General features: G+C 44.8%; 1 protein-coding gene and 1 long non-coding RNA gene across 3 annotated transcripts; one reads left to right on the forward strand and one right to left on the reverse strand.

Moving 5' to 3' along the window:
- The first annotated feature begins 963 nt into the window (after window positions 1-963).
- tspan17 (tetraspanin 17) lies at window positions 964-18,099 on the forward strand. Of its 2 annotated transcripts, XM_086178646.1 has the most exons (9): window positions 964-1,036; window positions 1,140-1,624; window positions 8,448-8,498; window positions 11,199-11,345; window positions 12,141-12,311; window positions 12,975-13,100; window positions 13,387-13,434; window positions 15,541-15,657; window positions 15,901-18,099. In XM_086178646.1, exons 2-9 carry the CDS (start codon window positions 1,538-1,540, stop codon window positions 15,964-15,966), a joined length of 813 nt encoding a protein of 270 aa, XP_086034772.1. In that variant the 5' UTR covers window positions 964-1,036; window positions 1,140-1,537; the 3' UTR covers window positions 15,967-18,099. The 2 variants fall into 2 exon arrangements, with proteins under 2 accessions (XP_086034772.1, XP_086034771.1); XM_086178645.1 differs by having other exon boundaries at window positions 1,010-1,624.
- On the reverse strand, window positions 6,610-13,986 carry LOC147215836 (uncharacterized). The gene is made up of 3 exons (XR_015109208.1): window positions 13,369-13,986; window positions 11,880-11,931; window positions 6,610-7,095 (listed from the first exon to the last, which is right to left on the reverse strand). It is a non-coding gene; the product is annotated as an uncharacterized LOC147215836 (long non-coding RNA).
- Window positions 18,100-19,704: the final 1,605 nt, after the last annotated feature.

Raw genomic sequence — 19,704 nt, forward strand, 5'->3', positions numbered from 1 at the left:
AAACAGGCAGGCTGGAACACCTCCACGTGTACTTGACAACCAGGAAAATCAGCCGTTCCTGCTGACAAATAAGATTGTGTCACCTCGCCAGATTATTAGGGTGTGCGCTTTTCCAGTAAAAATGCTGGTAATTTGCAGTGCGGTTGAAGGGAGCGGCATATGTGACGCCTTGCAACATATTATGGATTCATGGCGATAGCTGTGGAACTAAAATGTGTCAAATAGCAATACCCCGGGGGGAAATAGAAACCCAGGGCACATCTATCAAAGGTTCATAGACTGCCATCTGTAGGATTTAAGACTGAAGTTCAAATTAAACCCCTTGCTCGTGGGGTTATGTGTGCAGTAAACCTGGTGGGGATGTCAAAATTAGCACAAATAAACATTTCTGTCATTTCAATGCTCGGTGAGTTGTTAGTCAGACGGTTCATCCGTTCATTTACAGTGTCCGACACTAATCCTGCAAAACAAACACATTAAATCCCTTGTAAATTCACCCTTGACGTTTCATCCGGGCGCTTCGGCTCCAGCAAGAAGGCCCGCGGTTCGATTCCTACAGGGGACCTTTCTGTGAGCGGTTTGCACGTCTCCTCCAGGTTCCCCGGTTCCTTCCCACGGTCCAAAAACAGTCGATTCTCCAGAGAACCTAAGAGATATCAGACGTGCGAACGGTCGTCTCGACGCGTGGCCTCGTCATTGCCTCTTGCCCAGAGACAGCTGGGATCGTTGACCCTGAATGCAGGATAAGAAATGGAGAATGAATGTTCCCTTGAGCTGTGTGAACCAGCTGAAAGATGCTGAGCATGTGATCTATTTCTGCAGGACCAGGACTCGGGTCCAAACATTTGATGCAACAGAAGCCTTAAACCTGCAGCCTGAAAACCAGAGAAGAGTCCTTCCTCTCCCTCCTCGCCCCAAAGCACAGCAGACTCCCCACCTGTGGGAGCCTTCCTCCAGGGTTGCAGGAGGGGCAGCGGCTCCCACCGGTGCCCGGGAGAGAGAGGCTCCTCGGGGGACACAAGAGGCCGCTCTTGAGGTGAGGAAAGCGAGAGAAGGCACCGCGGCGGGGTTTTTCTTTTCTTTTTTTTTCTCCCCCTCGTTTGACAGCGGGATCTTGTTTTACGGCACCAAACAACAAGGATGATGGTGATTTCGTGCGGCGGAGACGGAGCGCAGAAAATGGCGGACGCGTCGAGCTGAGAAGCCGCCGGGTGGATGCGGATCCCGAGAGGCTGCCGGCCCGAAGACCCGAACGGCGGACCAGCGTCCCCGGGTGTGTTGTTGTTAGCCGAAACATGCTAACCGCGGAAGTTGCGAGCTAGCTAACCCTAGCGAGCCGTACTTTTAACACAGGGCGGATTATGTTTAATTCACTCGATAAAGTCCAGGCGGTAAAGCTGTCGTCCTCGGCCCATGGAGCCAGTTAACCGTAACTTTTCGGAGTTCAACGACGGGATATTCGGTTAAAATTCTCGGGTAGTAACATCTCAACAACGGCTCGACTCATCGCTAGCTAACGGCCGCCACCGTTGGAAGAATGAGCAGAAAACATCCCCATATTAAAGGAGCCGAAGTCAGCTGCTGCGTCAAGTACTTCTTATTTGGGTTCAACATTATATTCTGGGTAAGTGACTTTGACTGTCTCGCAACTTTATTGTGAATCAAAGCTTTTTTTCTCGTGTGGTTGAGTTAAAATTAGCCGTCCGAAGTCACCTGGTAAAGTTAGTTTGACGTTGGCACCGCTGCTGCGGGCGAGTCGCGTACCGATGTGTCAATGAAATGTCTATTTTAAGTTAAATGACTGAAAAATGTTGTTCTTTTGTGCCACTGCGTGTTAGTTTGTCTCTGCGTAGTTGTATGAACGCACTGAAATGAACTTTGTCGATCAACTGAGAACTTTTTAGCCATAGCTGCTAGGTGTGTTGTCTCAGGCTACGCTTGCACTAATGTGAATAACCGTGCATCCACTATTAGTTTCAACTACTCCCGCAGTGTTTTCTCTCTTTTTTTTTTTTCTTTTTTTTTAGGGGAATTTTCATGTGGATTTGAACTCGTGGTCTCTATTTCTTAGGTTCCACCGAGCTTCTGCTTGTGTTTTTAACGACTGACAGAAAGCCCTGTAGAGATGGGGAAAGCGAGCAACCCCAGTCAGAAGCAGCTGTGCACGGGCAGAAAGCATTGGTACTTTTTGTACCTTTTGTTTTGGTACTTTGGCATTATTTTGTGTCCATCATCTGCATTCGTCTGTGTGCATCAACTGCATTCGTCTGTGTGCATCATCTGCGTTCGTCTGTGTGCATCATCTGCATTCGTCTGTGTGCATCATCTACATTCGTCTGTGTGCATCATCTGCATGCGTCTGTGTGCATCATCTGTATTGTTAGGCCAGTGGTGAGTGAGTCCACATCCCCCCCTAAGCTGAAAAGTTCCTCTGTTCAGCTCCCCCTTCCCTCCCACTTCAACCATCTTCTCTGCCCCGGAGTCGTATAATAATTGCGGGCGAAGGAACGACCGGGAGGATCTTCCCACACACAGGCCACATGGCCCTGAATGCCACCCGGTCCTCTTTTCACGCACCCCTTTCACCCGCCCTTCACGGCCCAAGTGTCTGGGCTCTGCAGGGCCGCATTGTTTCTCTCACTTCCCCACCCACAAAAACACACAAAGACTGATGTGAGAACAAAGACTGGGGGTGTGATTTGTGTTTTCTGCCGTCATGCTTCTTCTTTTCAGTCCGTTATGTCAGACGCACCATCAGCATCACAGGGTTGACACAAATCTGGTTCTAGTCTGCTTGTCATCACTTTACAACCACCCCTGCTATTCCTTAACACACCTATGAGCGCCAGGAATATTCCATCCCGTGTGGCGCTTTTGTGATGCTTGTATCAGGTAATACAAATTGCCACACGTGTTATAATTCAAACGTTCCCAAGGACAACTTCTCATTTTTTTTTATTCACAATTGAAAAATGTCCTGTAAGTCAGCTGGATTGCGCAGTCAACCAAGAAACAATGAGTCATAGATTTAATGTGTTGTTCCTGACTCACATTCTGTTGTCTGGAAATCTTTGACACTCAGGCCAGGCAAACAGCTCCATGTTTGAGCCCTTTGTGAAACTGTGGTACCAGTTCCAGCTTGCTGGCTCCTTGCGTTCATAATCACAAGAAGATGTTGTGCCCTTGTATATGTGCTGCAAAACTGGACTTGACAGATAAGCCAGTGCATTGCTGAAATAGAGAGTAATGGGGTTTGTTCTTCTCAAATCATCCCATTTGTCTTTTCCATAGTGATTTTGTCAGGCCTAAAATATTACATAAATTGAGACAGAACGCTTGTAAGACTCTAAGTATTGTGGACAAAATAGAGCAATGAACCCCCCCTTTTGTATGTATTCTTCCAGCACCCAAGCACAGTGTTGACAGCCAGATATTCTCACCCCACAACAACGCGCACAATATTGCACCCGAGAATAGCCATATTTCTCACATCCTCTTAATTAATCACATTTTCTGCCTGAGCTGCTGAAATGTTTGGAGGCCCTTCTGGCTGTAATTAAGCACTTGTTAAGCTGTAACTAGGTTGCTGATTTTCCTGGATGAAGGCTGCGTGCTATTAGCCATCCATAGCTCCAAGTGTCTGTTCATATTTACAGCTGGAAGTTTCACTGCATGGTAGTTTCCAAGGTGATGGGGTGAAAAGAGCAAATGACTCGGGCTATTGACGACCCCTTGACATTATTCCCACCAAAGCAGACTGAGCAGCGATCACCGATAGATCCACCCTCCTTCTGTTGGCATAAAGTGCAAAGTAGCCTGATGCTCTGGGTACTAGATTCCAGAAACTATTTTTTTCAATGGTCATTCTAAACAATGTATTTTAACAAGATCAGTTTGACCAGTTATAAACCTTCAAAAAGTTGAATGATAGGGGGATAACATTACATTTGATTTGATGCAGTATATAATTTTTCTTATCAATAATGAGGTATGTAGTTATAATAAATGCAAATGCTATCTGTCTACCTGTCTGTATGTCTGTCTGAATGAATATATAGTTTATTTTTTTAACCGTGTAGGATCAATATGACTAGTTTCCCAAGTTTTTTTTAATGAGTGTTTTTTTCCCCCTTCCTCATTGTTGCCTTCAAATGACCAGGTACTTCAGACGTGTTCACTTCACAATTACAATCTGATCTCATTTGAGTTTAGTTAATGGCATTCAATTCATGTTTTAATACCTCTGGACTTCAGGGATCAATTTGAGCTGGAGGGAACAATGTGTTTATATTATACATTTTCCACTGTAATGCGCGTACACACACACACACACACGCACGCACACACGTACACACACAAGCTCTCTGACTCCTCTCACATCATCCTTTCTCTTGTGACTTCCCGGACCTTGCTTGTCCATGCATCCCTGCACTACCCTTTGTACGATCACGGCCCCCTCAATGTGTGTCTTGCCTCCCTAGTTTTAAGTAAGTCTCCTTCCTAGCTTACCTTTTACAGTACAGTTTCTGTCATTAAAATGTTTGAAATGATTGCTAAAAGTATTCTGATTAAATGCCTGGAGACAGACGTACTTTGCGGTGGTCCATCGACATTTATCCCTATAAAATAAGCTAAAAATTGTGCTGATATATAGGACATAATTTTGTGTACAGCATTGGTAGTAATGGATATTGCTGATGCCTACTGAGAAGGTTCAACATACAAGTGATAGTTAATAAATTGTGTATATGACTATTTTACAATCTGGAAATTTGATCCTGGATGTCAAAAAGGGTCAAAGAAAGAAAAAGCTATCACCATGTCTGCTTTTTTTTCTTAATCACTTTTGCTTCATGTGAACAATTAAATGGCAGGACTTTAACATTTTTGTCGTGCTTTACAGGCATTCACCATCATCTATAAATTCCCGAATTTAATGAAATCTGTGTTATTGCAGTTTTGTGATACCAGCGTGTATCGTATCGTCCAAATTATCAATATTTTATGCTGTTATGAATCTGCTATCTTACACTTTACCTTAGTGGTTTCGAGAGAAATTGAGCGTCAGTTATTCTGCATTTACAGAAGTTAAATGCTCTTCTGCTAATTTCCGTGATGCTCCCAGCAGTATTTATTTGTATAGCTTAGAGCTGTTCCTGGATTCAACAGTGAATACACTGTTGCGGCTGAGTGTTCTAATGGTTTTATTTTCCATTAGACTACCTGATTAAAGGGCGCTCCTTAAGACCGTTCAATCCGTGCAGTACACAACAGTACACAACAGTATACAACAATACAAACAGCAACGTGCCCACCGCGGACCAACAAAACTGGCCAAATTTGCCTCTGCTGTCATTTTTGACCGGCAGTCAGATCTCCGCGGGAGGTTCTGCTGCCAGATCATCGGTTCATCTGTTCGGCAGGATGAGACCCTTGCATGACTGCCGAACAGTCAGCTGGGGTGAAGCGGCAGGGTTTTTATACGGCTGTAGGACCTGGAATTCATTGCCCGCTTCCTGGAGGCTGTAATATGCGAGCTCACAGAACGCACCAGAGCTTCAGAGCCATGTCCGAGTGGGCAGGCTGACAGACATGCTGTTGTAAAATCTGTGATTTTCTTGAGGGAATTGGGATAGAAGGAAGTACATGAAACATTTGCTGTTTGAAATCATCGTGGAGAAGTCTGTCTGAGGTGTCATCTCTTGTATTATTTGAACCGCGCTTCAAGCCGACACTCCTCAGAAATGTGACATTTCATTTGACTCTGGACTGCACATTGATGCAGTTTAGATGGCTCTAAATAAGGCAGCAATCATAATAGATAACAGGTTGCTGAAAAACAAACTGCATGCCTCGAAACGAGGTAACGGATTAAATTTGACAGAGCGGCATCCAGCGGGGAAACTCAAAACACCCGGCTGCTGCATTTGTGATGCACCTTTGCCGAGAGTCTTCCCGCAATCAGTGTCGTCACTTACTTTGATGATTCATTCGAACCACATTTGTTCCGAATCAAGTGTATATACGAATTGTTTTTTAACTCAGTTTGTTATATTCTCGCTCTCGCTGTCACATGAGTACACATGGGGCTGTTACAGAACATGGGATGTGAAAGCAGTGCTTCGCCTGGAAGTGTTTTCATGGCGGGTGGCAAGAGTAAGATGTAATCTGTTCACTTGCAAAGTTTATTTGCAGTATTTTCTGTCAAACGCAAGTCTCTTAGCAGTGTGAAATGGCTGATAGCTGGTTTGTGTAGTGACGGCAGGCTTTCAAGTCGTTCCCCCACTTGCTTACTACAAGGTATTCATGCACATGGAAAATAACCACCCATAAGCCTTGTGGATGAAATAAATCAACCACTGTTTAATGTGCAAAATTGACGTTTGGAAATGATTATGCTTGGGAGCCAGGGACTCTTTATAGGTCAAAAACCGACAAATGACTCCTCAAAAACCCAGTTACATTACAAATAGAGCAAGTTGAAAGGGTAGTCGTCTTTCTGAGCCCTCATTCTGAACCTCTGGATAATGATGGATCTTGGTTGGACTGCTAGTTAGTTGGGGTTAATGGGATCGGCTGGCTGTCGGGAGCCAGATGGGTCTGCCTCGGTGCATATCATCTCTCTCCAGACGGAAGAAGCCCTTGGTTCGGGACACACAGATCCAATAACAGCTCTTGACTCAAACTCACCTGACAAAAGTGATTTAAATAACATGGCGCAGAGAGGGAATTACAGTTCCAGACCATCTTAGCCGTTTTACCAGCCGGCATTTTATTTATGTTATGTGATGCAGGGCAACAGATGTGTTTTAATTCACAGTGTTAAAAGATGAATTGGCCCACTCGACATCGTAGAACTATGACAAGATCTCAAACTAAAAACACCAAAAACCTTGAAACAAAATGTCATATAAATTCCAACTTTCATGTTCTATCCTCACTTCCTGATAGTCCTGCAACTCAAATCTCTGCGTTCAGACTGTGGCGCATGTACATGACATGTACATGATGATTGTAGCGGCTGTGTTTTCAGTGTAGAAGAAGACAGGGGTTGCGAAAGATGAGCTTCTTCAGCTTCTGGAGGTAAACATGGTTCTGCCGAAGAGAGAACAGAGCGATTTGTTCAACAGTCTCAAGTATATCAATTGTTTTTTTTCCCCCCCTTTTACAACTGTCTTCACAAAATTGATGACATTTAATTCAAACATCCATTAAAGTACGTTTTCCCTTAATAGCATGACTTTCTCTCTGGAAGCAAGTTGATGGAGAATTTACAATGACTGACGAGCAGTTAGTAATGGCCTTTCCCCTCCTAAGCTCCCTTTATGAACATCCTTTCTTTTTTTAACAACCCATTTTCATTCGCTAATTTCAGGTCAGTTTCTCGACGGTGTTCACTTCACTCGAAGCAAGCTGGAACATCGTGCACAGTCAGCTAAAGTTATCTAATGTAGTCATAGATGTATAGTATGGAACATGAAAGGGAAATGAAAAAGGTCCCTTTATTTTATCACAATTACGTGTACATTTTCAAATTTCCTTTTGTGTTTAAAATACATCACAATGTTGTTTTGAGTTGTACAGGTTAGTTATACGTACAGAGTATATTAGAGTTTTTAGTCATTAAAGTCAGCATTAGCAACATTGCTGTCTGACCAACAAAGTTTAAAGACTGAGGGAGCCCAAATTTATCCAGAATATGCTTGATCGATGGATAAACCTTGTATGTACTAATGATGTGAAGACCTGAAATGTGGCATTTTCCCACAGAAGCATAAATTCCAATGTGACTACTCGATTTCCGGTTATACTCCGTAATTGTGACTCAGAACGAGTGACCGACAACTCTGCATTAGTGAAAAACATGGATTCTGAATGTCCACCAATAATAGTGTCTCACACATAAGCCCACATCTTTTCTACTTGTGAAGAACAAATGCATTTTTAAGTGCTGTGCGGGTTATGTTTTGCATTGGATCCAACACTTATAACAATGTGTGATTAGAGCCTAAGCATGAGAGTTTATCAGTGTGAATTAATGATATAATGTGGTGCAAGATACAATGTGGAGCTGAAAATGTTTTTGGCAATTTAAAGCACAAGACTGTTCTGTATCCTGCTTAAAATCTATGGAAAAGACACCCCGGCTGGCCAGTAGCTGCATATTTTTTAATTTTTTTTTGTCCCTGATTGAATACTCTCTCTGAAATGATTTCTGCATTTTATACGCGACGTCTGAATGATAGCCGTTTGATCGTCTTAACAGTAAAGTACCTCTCTTTGTCAAATATTATCATGTCATACCCGTTTTCACCTCATGCATTACAATTAGGCGAGACTTTGCCTGTGAAATCACAGATTCATAAGCTAAGGTGATATAAATGGCTGTGGCGTGATGATTGCTCTGTTCCATTGTCTGATAGAACCTCCTCTGCTTTGTTTTGCAGTTACTCGGAGCAGCATTCTTAGGCATAGGCCTGTGGGCATGGGCGGAGAAGGTAAGGATAAACACATGGAAGTGCAGCATGTTTGGTCCGGCCCCATAGCTCGAATTCTTCACGTATCTGAGCAACCCGTAATATTCTCACCCGGAAAGAAGCGGAAATTCACAGGACAGAAAAACTCGATCGTTCAGAAATGTGAAAGGCATGTGCCTGTCCAAATTGAACGCACGTCACCATGAATTGCCGTTGCTCAACATTTTTATTTGATTCGTATCCGCGAACGATGCTGATTCACCCCGATCGGCATGTAGGTTTACTAATGTTGATATTGGTTTGAAAATCAAAAGCTGGTAAACGAACCAGAATCTTCGTAATGGTGCGAAGATGTGAGTTAGAGGATCGTGTCAGGCATTAAGTAGCTAAAAAATATTGCGAAATCGATTTTTTTTCTCTTCCATTCAAGTCAATCTATTCATTGATTAGCATGAAATTGTACCAGCTGGTTCAGAAAATGCTCCACCAGTTGGAAAGCATGGACCGTTTCGTATCATCTGGCCGTAAACTCTGCAAACAGGCCGGCAACAGAGTAGTTTCGGGGAACCGCATGAATAATTAAAATTGATTAGACTGAGTGATGAACAGCAGGTCACGGAAAGGCAGTTTGGGTCTTCGTGACTGCGATGATTGTTTTCATGTGTTTGTGTTCATCCAAACTGCAGCCTTGAAAAATCATTTTTACATTTCCCGTATCACATGTGGCAGCACGGAAACTGCAGTGATTTCCTCTTTGTTTTCACCGTTCACAATGAGACACACTGACAGAGAAAGCACCGACGTCTCATACGGGAAGCTGTTGAAACCCGACGGGGTAAACGGCCATCCAATAGATCATAATTTTAAATGTACAGAGCCAGTTCCTTTTCTCAAAGACCCTGCTAGTACTTTGATAATACAGTAAAGGGGTTGTTTGTGCAGAAAACCGTATAATATACAAAATGTTTTTCAGTATTTTCCTGTCTGCTTTTGGACTGAATTTTTGGACTACAAGGAAAAAGCGGCGAAACTCTTTACTTTTTCCATGATGCGCCTGCAGTTCACTGGTGACCCGCCTGATGTGTCGGTCTCGTGGGTTTTACACTTCAACCTACTCACACGGGTTAAAATAAAAACAGTTAAGTTCGCAATACAGGTATGGATCTGAAATTTTGCATTTGCAGTGCTCCTGACCAACCGGTTTTGCAGCCACGAAGGAATTTTAAGATGGTCTGACTAGTTGGAAAAGCGATTTGATTTCTAGATTTTCAGCCTGCTATACTGTCCTATCAATCTGTGTACCAGTAATGGGAACGTCTTTCATTTCATCCTCAACAAACATGAATCCCATCCTGAGCTGGATCCATACGGCAAGTGTTTGCACGCATGAATTGCTGCATTTGAAAGTAGTCTGACTCACTTCACAATTAGGGGGTGTTATCTCAGTGTTATCCTTTATACACTACCAAATTTAAACTTCATATTTTTCCTAAACTGGAGAAATAGCTTGTAATAATGCACATGGTGTAATTTTGTTTTCACACTGAAAACACAGGGGTAGAATCCGTGTGGTGCCCGTGATGTGTTTGAAATTATATCCCTTAGCTGTGGCCCAAAGTAAAATTAGGGCCTTAGTCATTCTTAATAGCTACACATCAGAAAATGTACCAATTTGATTTCATTTACGTAAAAGTAGAGAATGGTTTTCTATTTCCCTCGACCGAGGAGAACAGCGAGAGATGTACCCAGTCTAGCATTAGCTGCAAGTGGTCCTTTAACATTGTGTGACAATGACGCCGCAAAGATCATCTTACAGTATCATCGCGCAAGGACGGCCGGTGAAATGTCACGTGCAAGTGGAAAGATAAATACATTTAAACCGAGCCTTTGTATTTCATGAAGGTAGCGTGCAGTGCGAGGCCAAATTACACTAATTAATCTCCCCGGTGAGTTTAGGTGTGCGGCGGCGCACACGTGCATTTAATACATCTCTTTATTCAGCTCAGAGCCTGTAGCTGAACCGAGGTTGACAGGAAAGCAATCTGGAAACAGGGCGGCCTCGGCGCTGCAAGGACAGGATATGCAGAGAGGAAGGGCACACGTCTGCCGGAGGACCTCTGTGACCTGTGCATCTCTTGATAGACAGCCCTTCCTTCAAGCTTCATAGGCACCGCGGAGCTACGCTGGGAGGTGTCATTGATTTGAAGATAAGCTTATTAATAAAAAAACAAAACCGGGTGTTTTCTTTCATAAAGCAGAACACACAATATACGCGATTTGAAATAAGAGAACGGCTTGTGATAGATGGAATCTGAAGTCGCGCAACGGCTGGCCAATATGAACAAAACCGATATTGTAGAAGGCCACGGTTTGTTTTGTGTCATTAACCCACCAATGGGAACGTCTATTACCATAAACATTTTGTTTAGAGGGGTGAAAGTTTCCATAAAAAAAAAAAAAGGTCACCATATTTTTATTTGAGTACCAAAATAGATAAATGGATGCTGGCGTGGTTAGTCGAGGACTCAATAGCTGGAGGCTGGAGTGATGGAGTTCTTCTCACTACTTCCACCGAAGGAAGCATGTCCGTGCACATGCTTGACATGTATCTGAAAGAGCTGCAAGATACTCCCAGGAAATGATCTCTAGAAGTGAGAGGGTGGATTCTGGAAACATGCCTTTGCAGCACAATTCTAACAGCTGTCTTTCTCTTTCTCTCAGGGCGTGCTATCCAATCTGTCATCCATCACGGATCTTGGAGGCTTTGACCCCGTGTGGCTATTCATCGTAGTCGGAGGGGTCATGTTCATTCTGGGGTTTGCCGGCTGTATCGGAGCTCTTCGAGAGAACACCTTTCTGCTTAAATTTGTAAGTCAGACACACATAACTAACGCCCTTCCGCCCCCCCCACACACACACACACACCCTCTTCCCCCTGCTGTTCACACCAGAGGCAGCTGCTAGCGGAGCAGGTGAAGCTATGACTCACCCCGTCTGGTGGGAGGAGTGGTTGCACTGCGCAAATATGTGTTATCTCATCAGTGAATGTATTCCTGTTTTTAATCAGAAGTCAACGCGGTTCAGAAATACAGATCCCACCCTGTCAAAACATTCCCCTCAATGATTCTTCAGCGTAAAACGCCCGGCGTTATTTTGAAGCCTGGAGCCGGTGTAAGAGCAATTTCAGGGGATTCATTCGGGCTCAGCCGTATTGATGACATACAGCTGATGGCGTCAAACCTGTCTTGTTGCTGGCTCTCATCCTGAGTAGCTGTTAACCCCGGCTGATGTCCATTAGCAGGACGAAGTCAGGCGTCAGAGTCAGGAACTAATGTGGCTTCTGCGCATTTATCATGAGCTGGTCTGCTGCTACATTTACTGTAAAGGATGCTGTAACGGTACCTTTGGGACTGCAGTTTTTCCGCAGTAAATCCGGAAGGGCTTTTATCCAGACCTGCAAAAAAAAAAACAAAAACCTGTCCTTTTATCTTTCTTTACTTACAAAGTATTATAGCAGTGTTATTACCTGCGTTTGATTCTGGTTTTTTTTTTTTTCTTTTTTGAAGCACTTAGATTACCCGATTGAAGTGACAGATTTATTGTGTTGGGTTGTTTTTTTTTTTTTTTTTTTGAGCTAACTCTTTCGCCTCGTGTACTTTTCAGTTTTCCGTTTTCCTGGGTTTGATCTTCTTTTTGGAGCTCACTGCTGGGATCCTTGCCTTCGTCTTTAAAGACTGGATTAAAGAGCAGCTCAACATTTTCATCAACAAGAATGTGCAGGCCTACCGAGACGACATCGATTTGCAGAACCTCATTGATTTTGCCCAGGAATATGTGAGTTCACCAAGTATCGACTTGAAACGAGCGCAATGTCAATAGAAAAACAGCTGAACAAAAAGAGGCTTTTTAGTTTGAGGAAGTCACTTCCTTCAGATTTGGTTTCTGCTTTAATTATGTATTTGCACATCTCAACGGACCTAACCTGATTTGCAAGTTTAGTTCCAGGCAGAACAGAAAAAAAAATGTCATTACTTCTGCTATTGTACGTCCTTACAATGGTTCTTTAATTGTATTCATAAATAGACATCTCCATCCCATTTGTCAATGTCATGGTGATTGGAGCCGCTGGTGACACGCCTTTCGTATCCAGCTATCTCTTGCAAATATGCGCCATCATTAGCCAGTTCTTTACTCAACCACGATCTCCCGAGAATGGATTTAAAGCCACGTCCGGAGTGGAACCGCGTTCCAACGGGCTCGTAAAAACACGTACCGCCGCCGTCAAGTGCGACGCCGTGTTAGGCTTGTAAAATCACAGCGGTAAAAGCAGTGCTATTGTCACTGCGAGAGGTGACGGTTCACGTCCATCCCACCTCTTCTCACCTCCTTATGACCTCTTTCGAGAGCCGGACTCTCACGTACCGCCCGGGCAAAACATTTAACACCGAACCCCGCTGTTAGCGCCGGTTTAATTTTAGCCTGTTGGTCCCGTCTCAGTGGTTGTGTTGTGGGGCCCACGGACCTGATGACTGGAACCTGAACATGTACTTCAACTGCACTGATTTGAACCCCAGTCGGGAGAGCTGCGGTGTCCCTTTCTCCTGCTGCGTCAAGGACCCTGCAGTAAGTCACTGCGTAAAAATAATTAACGTTGAATGGATTAATGGAGCGTGGTTATTCCCCATGTCATGGATGGAAATTCATGGGGTGTCGCACCAGTGTTTCCTCTCTTTCTTTCAGATTTATTTTGCACGCTTTGTTAAATTTGTTCTCGCCGTAGCTGGAAAATTGTAATTGTCATTTCAAAGTATATCAAAGGTCACGGAAAGAGTCGCTGAACGTGGCAAGCCGTGACCGCAGGACAAAACAGGAAGTAACACCGCATTTTTACCTTCTGTGTTGTTTACAGGAAGACGTCATCAACACCCAATGCGGTTACGATGTTCGCCGTAACAAAGTGGGTATCTCCTAACATATCTGTATCCTGGGTTTTAGGTTTCCCGAGCACTTCCATCCTTAAGTCCAGGGGGTTTCATGCGTAGAAGTGTTTTCAGCCCGTGTGGGTGAAATGATTGATGTGAATTACGAGGAGAAATCAATGAAGCGTAAAGATAAATCTCCGCCCGACACATATTTTAGTTCTTTCACCTCGAGAGGACGAGGATTGGACTTTGAGATCGACTCGGAGGCTGAGCGTTCTGTCCCCCCGGCCCATTCCGCACCCACGCGCTTCTGTGGAGATGATCATGTGTGGCAACAGCATCGCATTTCCCACCTGGAAAATGCAGTGTGGAAGGGGGGCTTCTGTCTCTGATTTACATGACACCTGTTCATTCAACTGCGCAATGTGAGATAGAATGACGCAAAATGCACTGTAAAGTAAAAAAATTCTCTGTCTCCAAACCCATTTCTCGGGCAGTTGGAATATTTTGTAGGTACAGTAAATCTATCAGGATCTCTTCTCGGGCTTGATAATTGAAATCTGGCCATAAAACATCGCTGTATTGCATTTTATCTTATTTTGACTGGGCTTAAATGTTGTTTACTGAATTGGTAGACAGTAAAAATGTATTTGGTGCGCTGTGCTGTTAATCAGATATTGAGATGCACTTCTCCGCTGACTGCTACCCTGTTCTACTTCAGCATCCAGTTATTTACTTTTCATAGCTTAACTGTAAGAGGGAATATTTATTATGCTTCCACATGAATTTAGATCATTGGAATTGCATTAGAGTAAAGAAGCGCTTATGCAGTGGAGTCAGTGGCTGAAGTGAATGGTGACGGTGCCAGACACTCTACTTAAACTAACTCAGAGCCGTGCACTGAAGCCACTCCAGGGCTCGACCAGAAATAATCACTTTAAGCAGTCAAGTCAGTTTGTGCTTCTTATATTTTCATGTCAACCGCAACAAGAAAAGTCATGTTGTATTTTAAGAGAAACAAGAAATTGTTAAAAAAAAAAAAGAAGATATGATACAGAAAGATTCAGACGTGAAATGTCCATAGAGTGATCGTGAAAGGGCGTATAGGGTTAAGTGCAGAGGCTGGCCTCTTTGCTGCTCGACTTAATAACAGATTGTTCTTTGCACAGGTATAATTAGGCTCCAGTTATAGCCTGGAGAGCAGCCTTACTATACTCTGTAATTGGCAACTTGGTGGGTTATGCCAGGCCGCCCTCTTCCCTCCGTGTGTGTGTGGGTGTGGTTGTTACGACTCACTGCACTGCAGTCACAGAGATCGCTGTTGCTAGGCGCTCCGCGATACAGTGAACCGCCGACTTTGTACGAGTTAATTTTTCCCCGCGTGAACGTCTGCTCGCGCGGCGGCCGGCGATGTTTATTTCTGCCGGACCCGCCGGCGACGTAGATGGAGATGTTGCGCAGCCTGTCGGTGCGGCGCGTGGGGAAGAGGTCGGCGGGGAGTCGTGGGGAGGACGGCAGCGCAACAAAAGAACGGAGCTGAAATGGGTTCTGAGGAAATTTCACAGCCAGAACAACATTGTTTCCTATTTTTTTATTGGCTGCCAAGAGGTTCCCTTCATCTCCCATTGGTTGAGAGCAAGCTGTGAGGTTCTGTGAGGGAACAAAGAGTTGCCTGGCTGACTTCAAACCTAACAAAGGGAGCATTGTGTCGAGGCCCCTTCACACCCACTGTCGCTCCTCTTGTTGCGTCGTCGCGTCTGCGTTACACCTTTTCATGTCGCGTTTCGTGCGACCGCGTACACCAGCAGCCGAGTCTCTCGGCACAAACATCTGCCCGGTAACAGGCAACAGACCCTCGGCTGGGCTCGCTCAGTCCAGACCGTGTCCTCAAAGAAACCGAACGTACGGCGGGGGGAAATTCTCCGGGATGTTCAAACACAAACGTAATTGGCGGAGTGACTCAACTGTGACTTGGGCGAGTTCCTCTGTGGTAGATTGACATTCATTAGCCAAAGGTCAGAGGTCACCTGTTAAATTATGCCGAAGCTCAAAGCTCTGTCAGAGAGGGTCTGTAATACGAAGGATTGAACCAATCTGATTTTAATTTGCTTTTTAATTTTTTTCTTTTTATTTTTATGAAGGAGCTGGAGCGACAAAAGTCTATCTACACCAAGGGCTGTGTAGGACAGTTTGAGAAATGGCTTCAGGACAACCTGATCATTGTTGCTGGAATCTTTGTCGGTATTGCACTTTTACAGGTAAGGCAACCGTATCTGCGCAACGTTTGACCTGCGGACATTTTCCGAGCGCTGGAATGCTTTGTTTTTGGAACGGCAGCTAACCTCGGATTGATTTGATGTCGTGTCATCGCTGCCATCTCGTGGCGAGAAAAGCAACAGCGGAGCACCCGAGACGCCGCGGCCGGGCCTCGGCGCCTCGGACGTCCCCGTTTTGTCGCGAGCGTCTCGTCACTTTCCCCCTGTCTGTTTGCCTCTCTCCAGATTTTCGGCATCTGCCTCGCTCAAAATCTGGTCAGCGACGTCAGAGCCGTCAAAGCCAACTGGTGACAGGAGACGTGACCGGAGGAGTTCCTCCCGCTCAGGCTGCACGCGTCCTCTCCCGCCCAGCCGAGGATAGAGAGCCAAAAAAACATTCAGCTGCCGTCTGCTGTGCCACCGAGCCCGGTGCCGCACACAGACTCACCCGCGCTCGCGGGCAGACAGAGTTTACGCCCCGTTCATCCAGTGTCCGGACGCGGACGGGAATTCGCCCAGATTCATACGGGACAACGTTCCTCCCGGATCCTCCTCCGCCCCTCGATTTTTTTTGTAACGATTTGTTGGACAGAGCGTACGTATAGGGAGCCGTCCCACGAGGACGCCGCCAGTCTGAACAACGGAAGCCATGGAAGGGGAGACCAGAACGAATCAAAGACGTACTGTCCTCCTTTTTTTTTAGTGTTACATTGTCAATCATAACTGCGCCCTAGCAACGGCCTATCCGCACGCGACCGTCCTCGCTCCCCGCCGCCCAGAGGGGCGAGTGACCGGTCGGCCGAACCTCGAATCCACGGGTTAGTCCGCCCGTCGTTTCCTCCGTCGTGATCTTTTTATGACCACTGAAAGACTTTGAACACTGGCCGGCTAAGTCTGCAACTTCAGCTTATTTCAGGATATTTAAAAAGACACACAGAATTATTAAAAGTGCCATTATTTTCAAAAGCGTCTCTTTTTTTTTTTTTTTTTTTTTTTTTGTTGCATGAGAATTAACAATTCTGTACCCCCACAATACCTCAGGGCCTGGCCTTACACACACATGTTCTGCCATAATATTAAATGTATATAAATATATATATTTTTATTTTATTTTTTTTTCTCTGCCCTCCATCTATGTTGAATCTAACTTAGCCTCGACAAACACTTGATATTTGAAGATCACACTGCTCGCCCCGCAGTGATTGTTGTCGCCGGTGACATACTGAAGGATTATATGATGGATTATGTGGAACGGCTGAGGCGGGATTGGAAATGTGTCGTGCAGGCGAGAGTGTTTGTTGAAAGAGATTCTGGTGGAGTCTTTGAGCATCCCTCAAAGCACATGGGGTTGCTGGTCCGGGGCCTTTTTATCACATTTGTCTTATACTTAAATTTTGTCCTCTGTGCTTAGCCGACAGAGAAAATGTGTCTGTTACAAATATTGATCTTTGTCTTTATTTTTCATAAACGCACATGCTTTTTATCCCGAGTTTATTTTTTATTTTACTTTTTTCTCTTTTTTTTTCAACCTCTTGATGGAGCAGTTCACATGGTTTTCATCTTGTAAGCCAACCAAATATTATCTGATACCTGCAAGCTTACTGCCAAGAATTGGACTTTATTTCTGTTTATTCAGACGGCAAACAATAACAATAGCATTTTTGTACAGAAGCCGAAATGTGAATTTATTGTCCTTTTTTTAAAGTGGGAAGCACCGGTTTCAAGGAGAATGCAAACAGAATAAATTACCTTGACCTTTAACACTAAATCTTTTTCGGCCAGACTGCTTTTTCCCTTTGACATTAGCGACAGTCTCATTATAACATGAATGCTGCTTTAACTTACGCAACACCGCCGATGCGTAGAACAGTTTCCAAGGTAACAAGCCGCATGTGATGGCGTTTTAACACTTTGCCTCATTATAGTCTGTAGTCCAGGCCGAGGAAAAAACCCTGTGCGTTTTTCCGGGCCGGCCATCGCTCAGCTCGGCTGCGGTGGCCATTTTTCATCCATTATACAAGGAAAGTTACTTCTGTCGAGGCTGCTGATTTTACTTTTTCGAGAAACCGCAACTTTTCATCTCGTCCAAAGCCCTCACAAAAACCCAGCTTCCGGTTATGTATTCAATCTTCCCAGCTGATTCTGGCATTGCCCTCTAATTCAGATGCACAGCACGGCGAGGCTTTGAGTGGGATTTGCTTGAATAAAAGCCAAAAAAAAAAAAAACCAACCAAAAAACCGTTCTGAACTGTAACCCGCGCAGGCCGGAAGACAAGTAGCCTTAATGTTCTGTGAACAAAACACCGAAACTCAAGAGTAATATATCCGAAGCTCTTCACTGGGAACAGCGCCTGCCGATCCTCCGCCGTTCGCGCTGCGCTCCCATTCTGACTCTCGCTCTCAAAATAGTGCCCGATCTGACGATACCTGTACGAAGCCCCCCCCCCCCGATGTATTTTAAAATGCTTTATTTGTACCGATGAAGACGCCCGGGCACACACAATTTGCATTCATCCATTTAATGTAGAATAACACACCTCTTGCATCATCGCTATGCCCGGATGCATTTTCGCCAGAGCGCCGAAGCTCGACACCATCCCTCATTTCAGATGAATCGCTTTCCGTTGAGTAGCTCATTGTTTTATTTTTTTTTTTCCGCAGGTGTCGTCAGTGGGTGAGAGCCTCGAGCCATCTGAGCGAGGACTTATTTCAGATTAGAACATTAACGATATAAAAACGAAAAGACCTGCAAGCGTGATCACATTTGCTTGATTCGGCAAATTAATTCCCCTCTCGTGTGACATTATTGTGAGTGGGCGTCGCTTTTTGCCGTTATTGCTAACCGACACAAATCCATCTCCCTGGCTCAAAACTAGCGTAGCTTAATCTAACTGAAGTGTGGGTTTGAACCAGTGACGTAGTTAGTCGTCTGAAGAGTGTTCATTTAAGAAAGAAAAAGATATATATCTCACCCTTAAATGGAAATGTTTACTCAGGGTCTTAAACTCCCCCCCCCCCCCCCCCGACCCCCCCTTGTCTTCACGCCCATGCTTGCGAGAAAATTGTCTTGTAAGTGATAAAACCGGCGGGCTGCCGAAGACAGACGGAGGCCACGGGTGTCAGTTTTGCTGCAGCGCTGCAGCTTTTAAACGAGAAGCACTGGCGTCCGCAGCCCCGTGCCGTGTCTGGATGGATATGCCAATAATCAGACAGTCACCTTGGCACTAAGGACAATATTGCCATAATCATTTGTAGCAGCGTGGCGGGAGGCCGATATGCGGGCTCCGCAAAGGTGACTCGCCGTTTTAACAGGTTTTTGGTCATTCCGGGTTTGTATTCCTTTTAATGTATGGGAGAAAGGGGGAAGGAGAGAACAATGCTAATTACGCCCTGTCCTTTATCGTAATGGCCTTGCATCGCGAAACACCTTTTTAATTTCTCTGCTTTTTCCCTGCGGGCAGTTAAATCATTCCCGAGGAGCCGCCTTATGCATAACATGAATGTATAAGTCTGTATCAGCACGGACCTACCGCTTCACGCTCGGCTAGGGATCCTCTTCGTCCGTATGCGGCGCGACGCGCAACACAAATGAAGTTTAGGAATGTGAATTGGGGGTTTTCATGAGATGTTTACTTTGTGTCAACGCGCCTGAGAACAGTATAACATTCCATCCATCGCGTTTTCGCCGTTCCTACGGAGTCACGGGACGTTTCAATCGTCGGGCTTTTTAAACTTATACGGATGACCTCAAAATATCACTTTTGATCTCGTCCTGAAAATCTTTTTATTCACAGAAAAAAAAACCAAAAAAAAACAGATATCCCTATGCAAACCGTAAGTCCACGAGCGGACTTTTAAAAATGTTTTTTGCATCGAGAACACGAAGCAGCTGTCAGGACCCGTCCCGTCCCCCCCCAGAAACCCTCCGCTCTGAAGTCAACTATTGTCCCGAGGCGGTTTCGGTCGATATTACAAACGCCAAGCGCCGTCAGACGTTCTCATGTCTTTTACCTCGTCGGAGGCACAGAGGAGCCGCGCTTTTTCACAGCG

This window comes from Fistularia commersonii, chromosome 31 (genome assembly GCF_037954325.1).
Source record: "Fistularia commersonii isolate RoL2024-O1a breed Wild chromosome 31, RoL_Fcom_v1.0, whole genome shotgun sequence".
Lineage (NCBI taxonomy): Eukaryota > Metazoa > Chordata > Actinopteri > Syngnathiformes > Fistulariidae > Fistularia > Fistularia commersonii.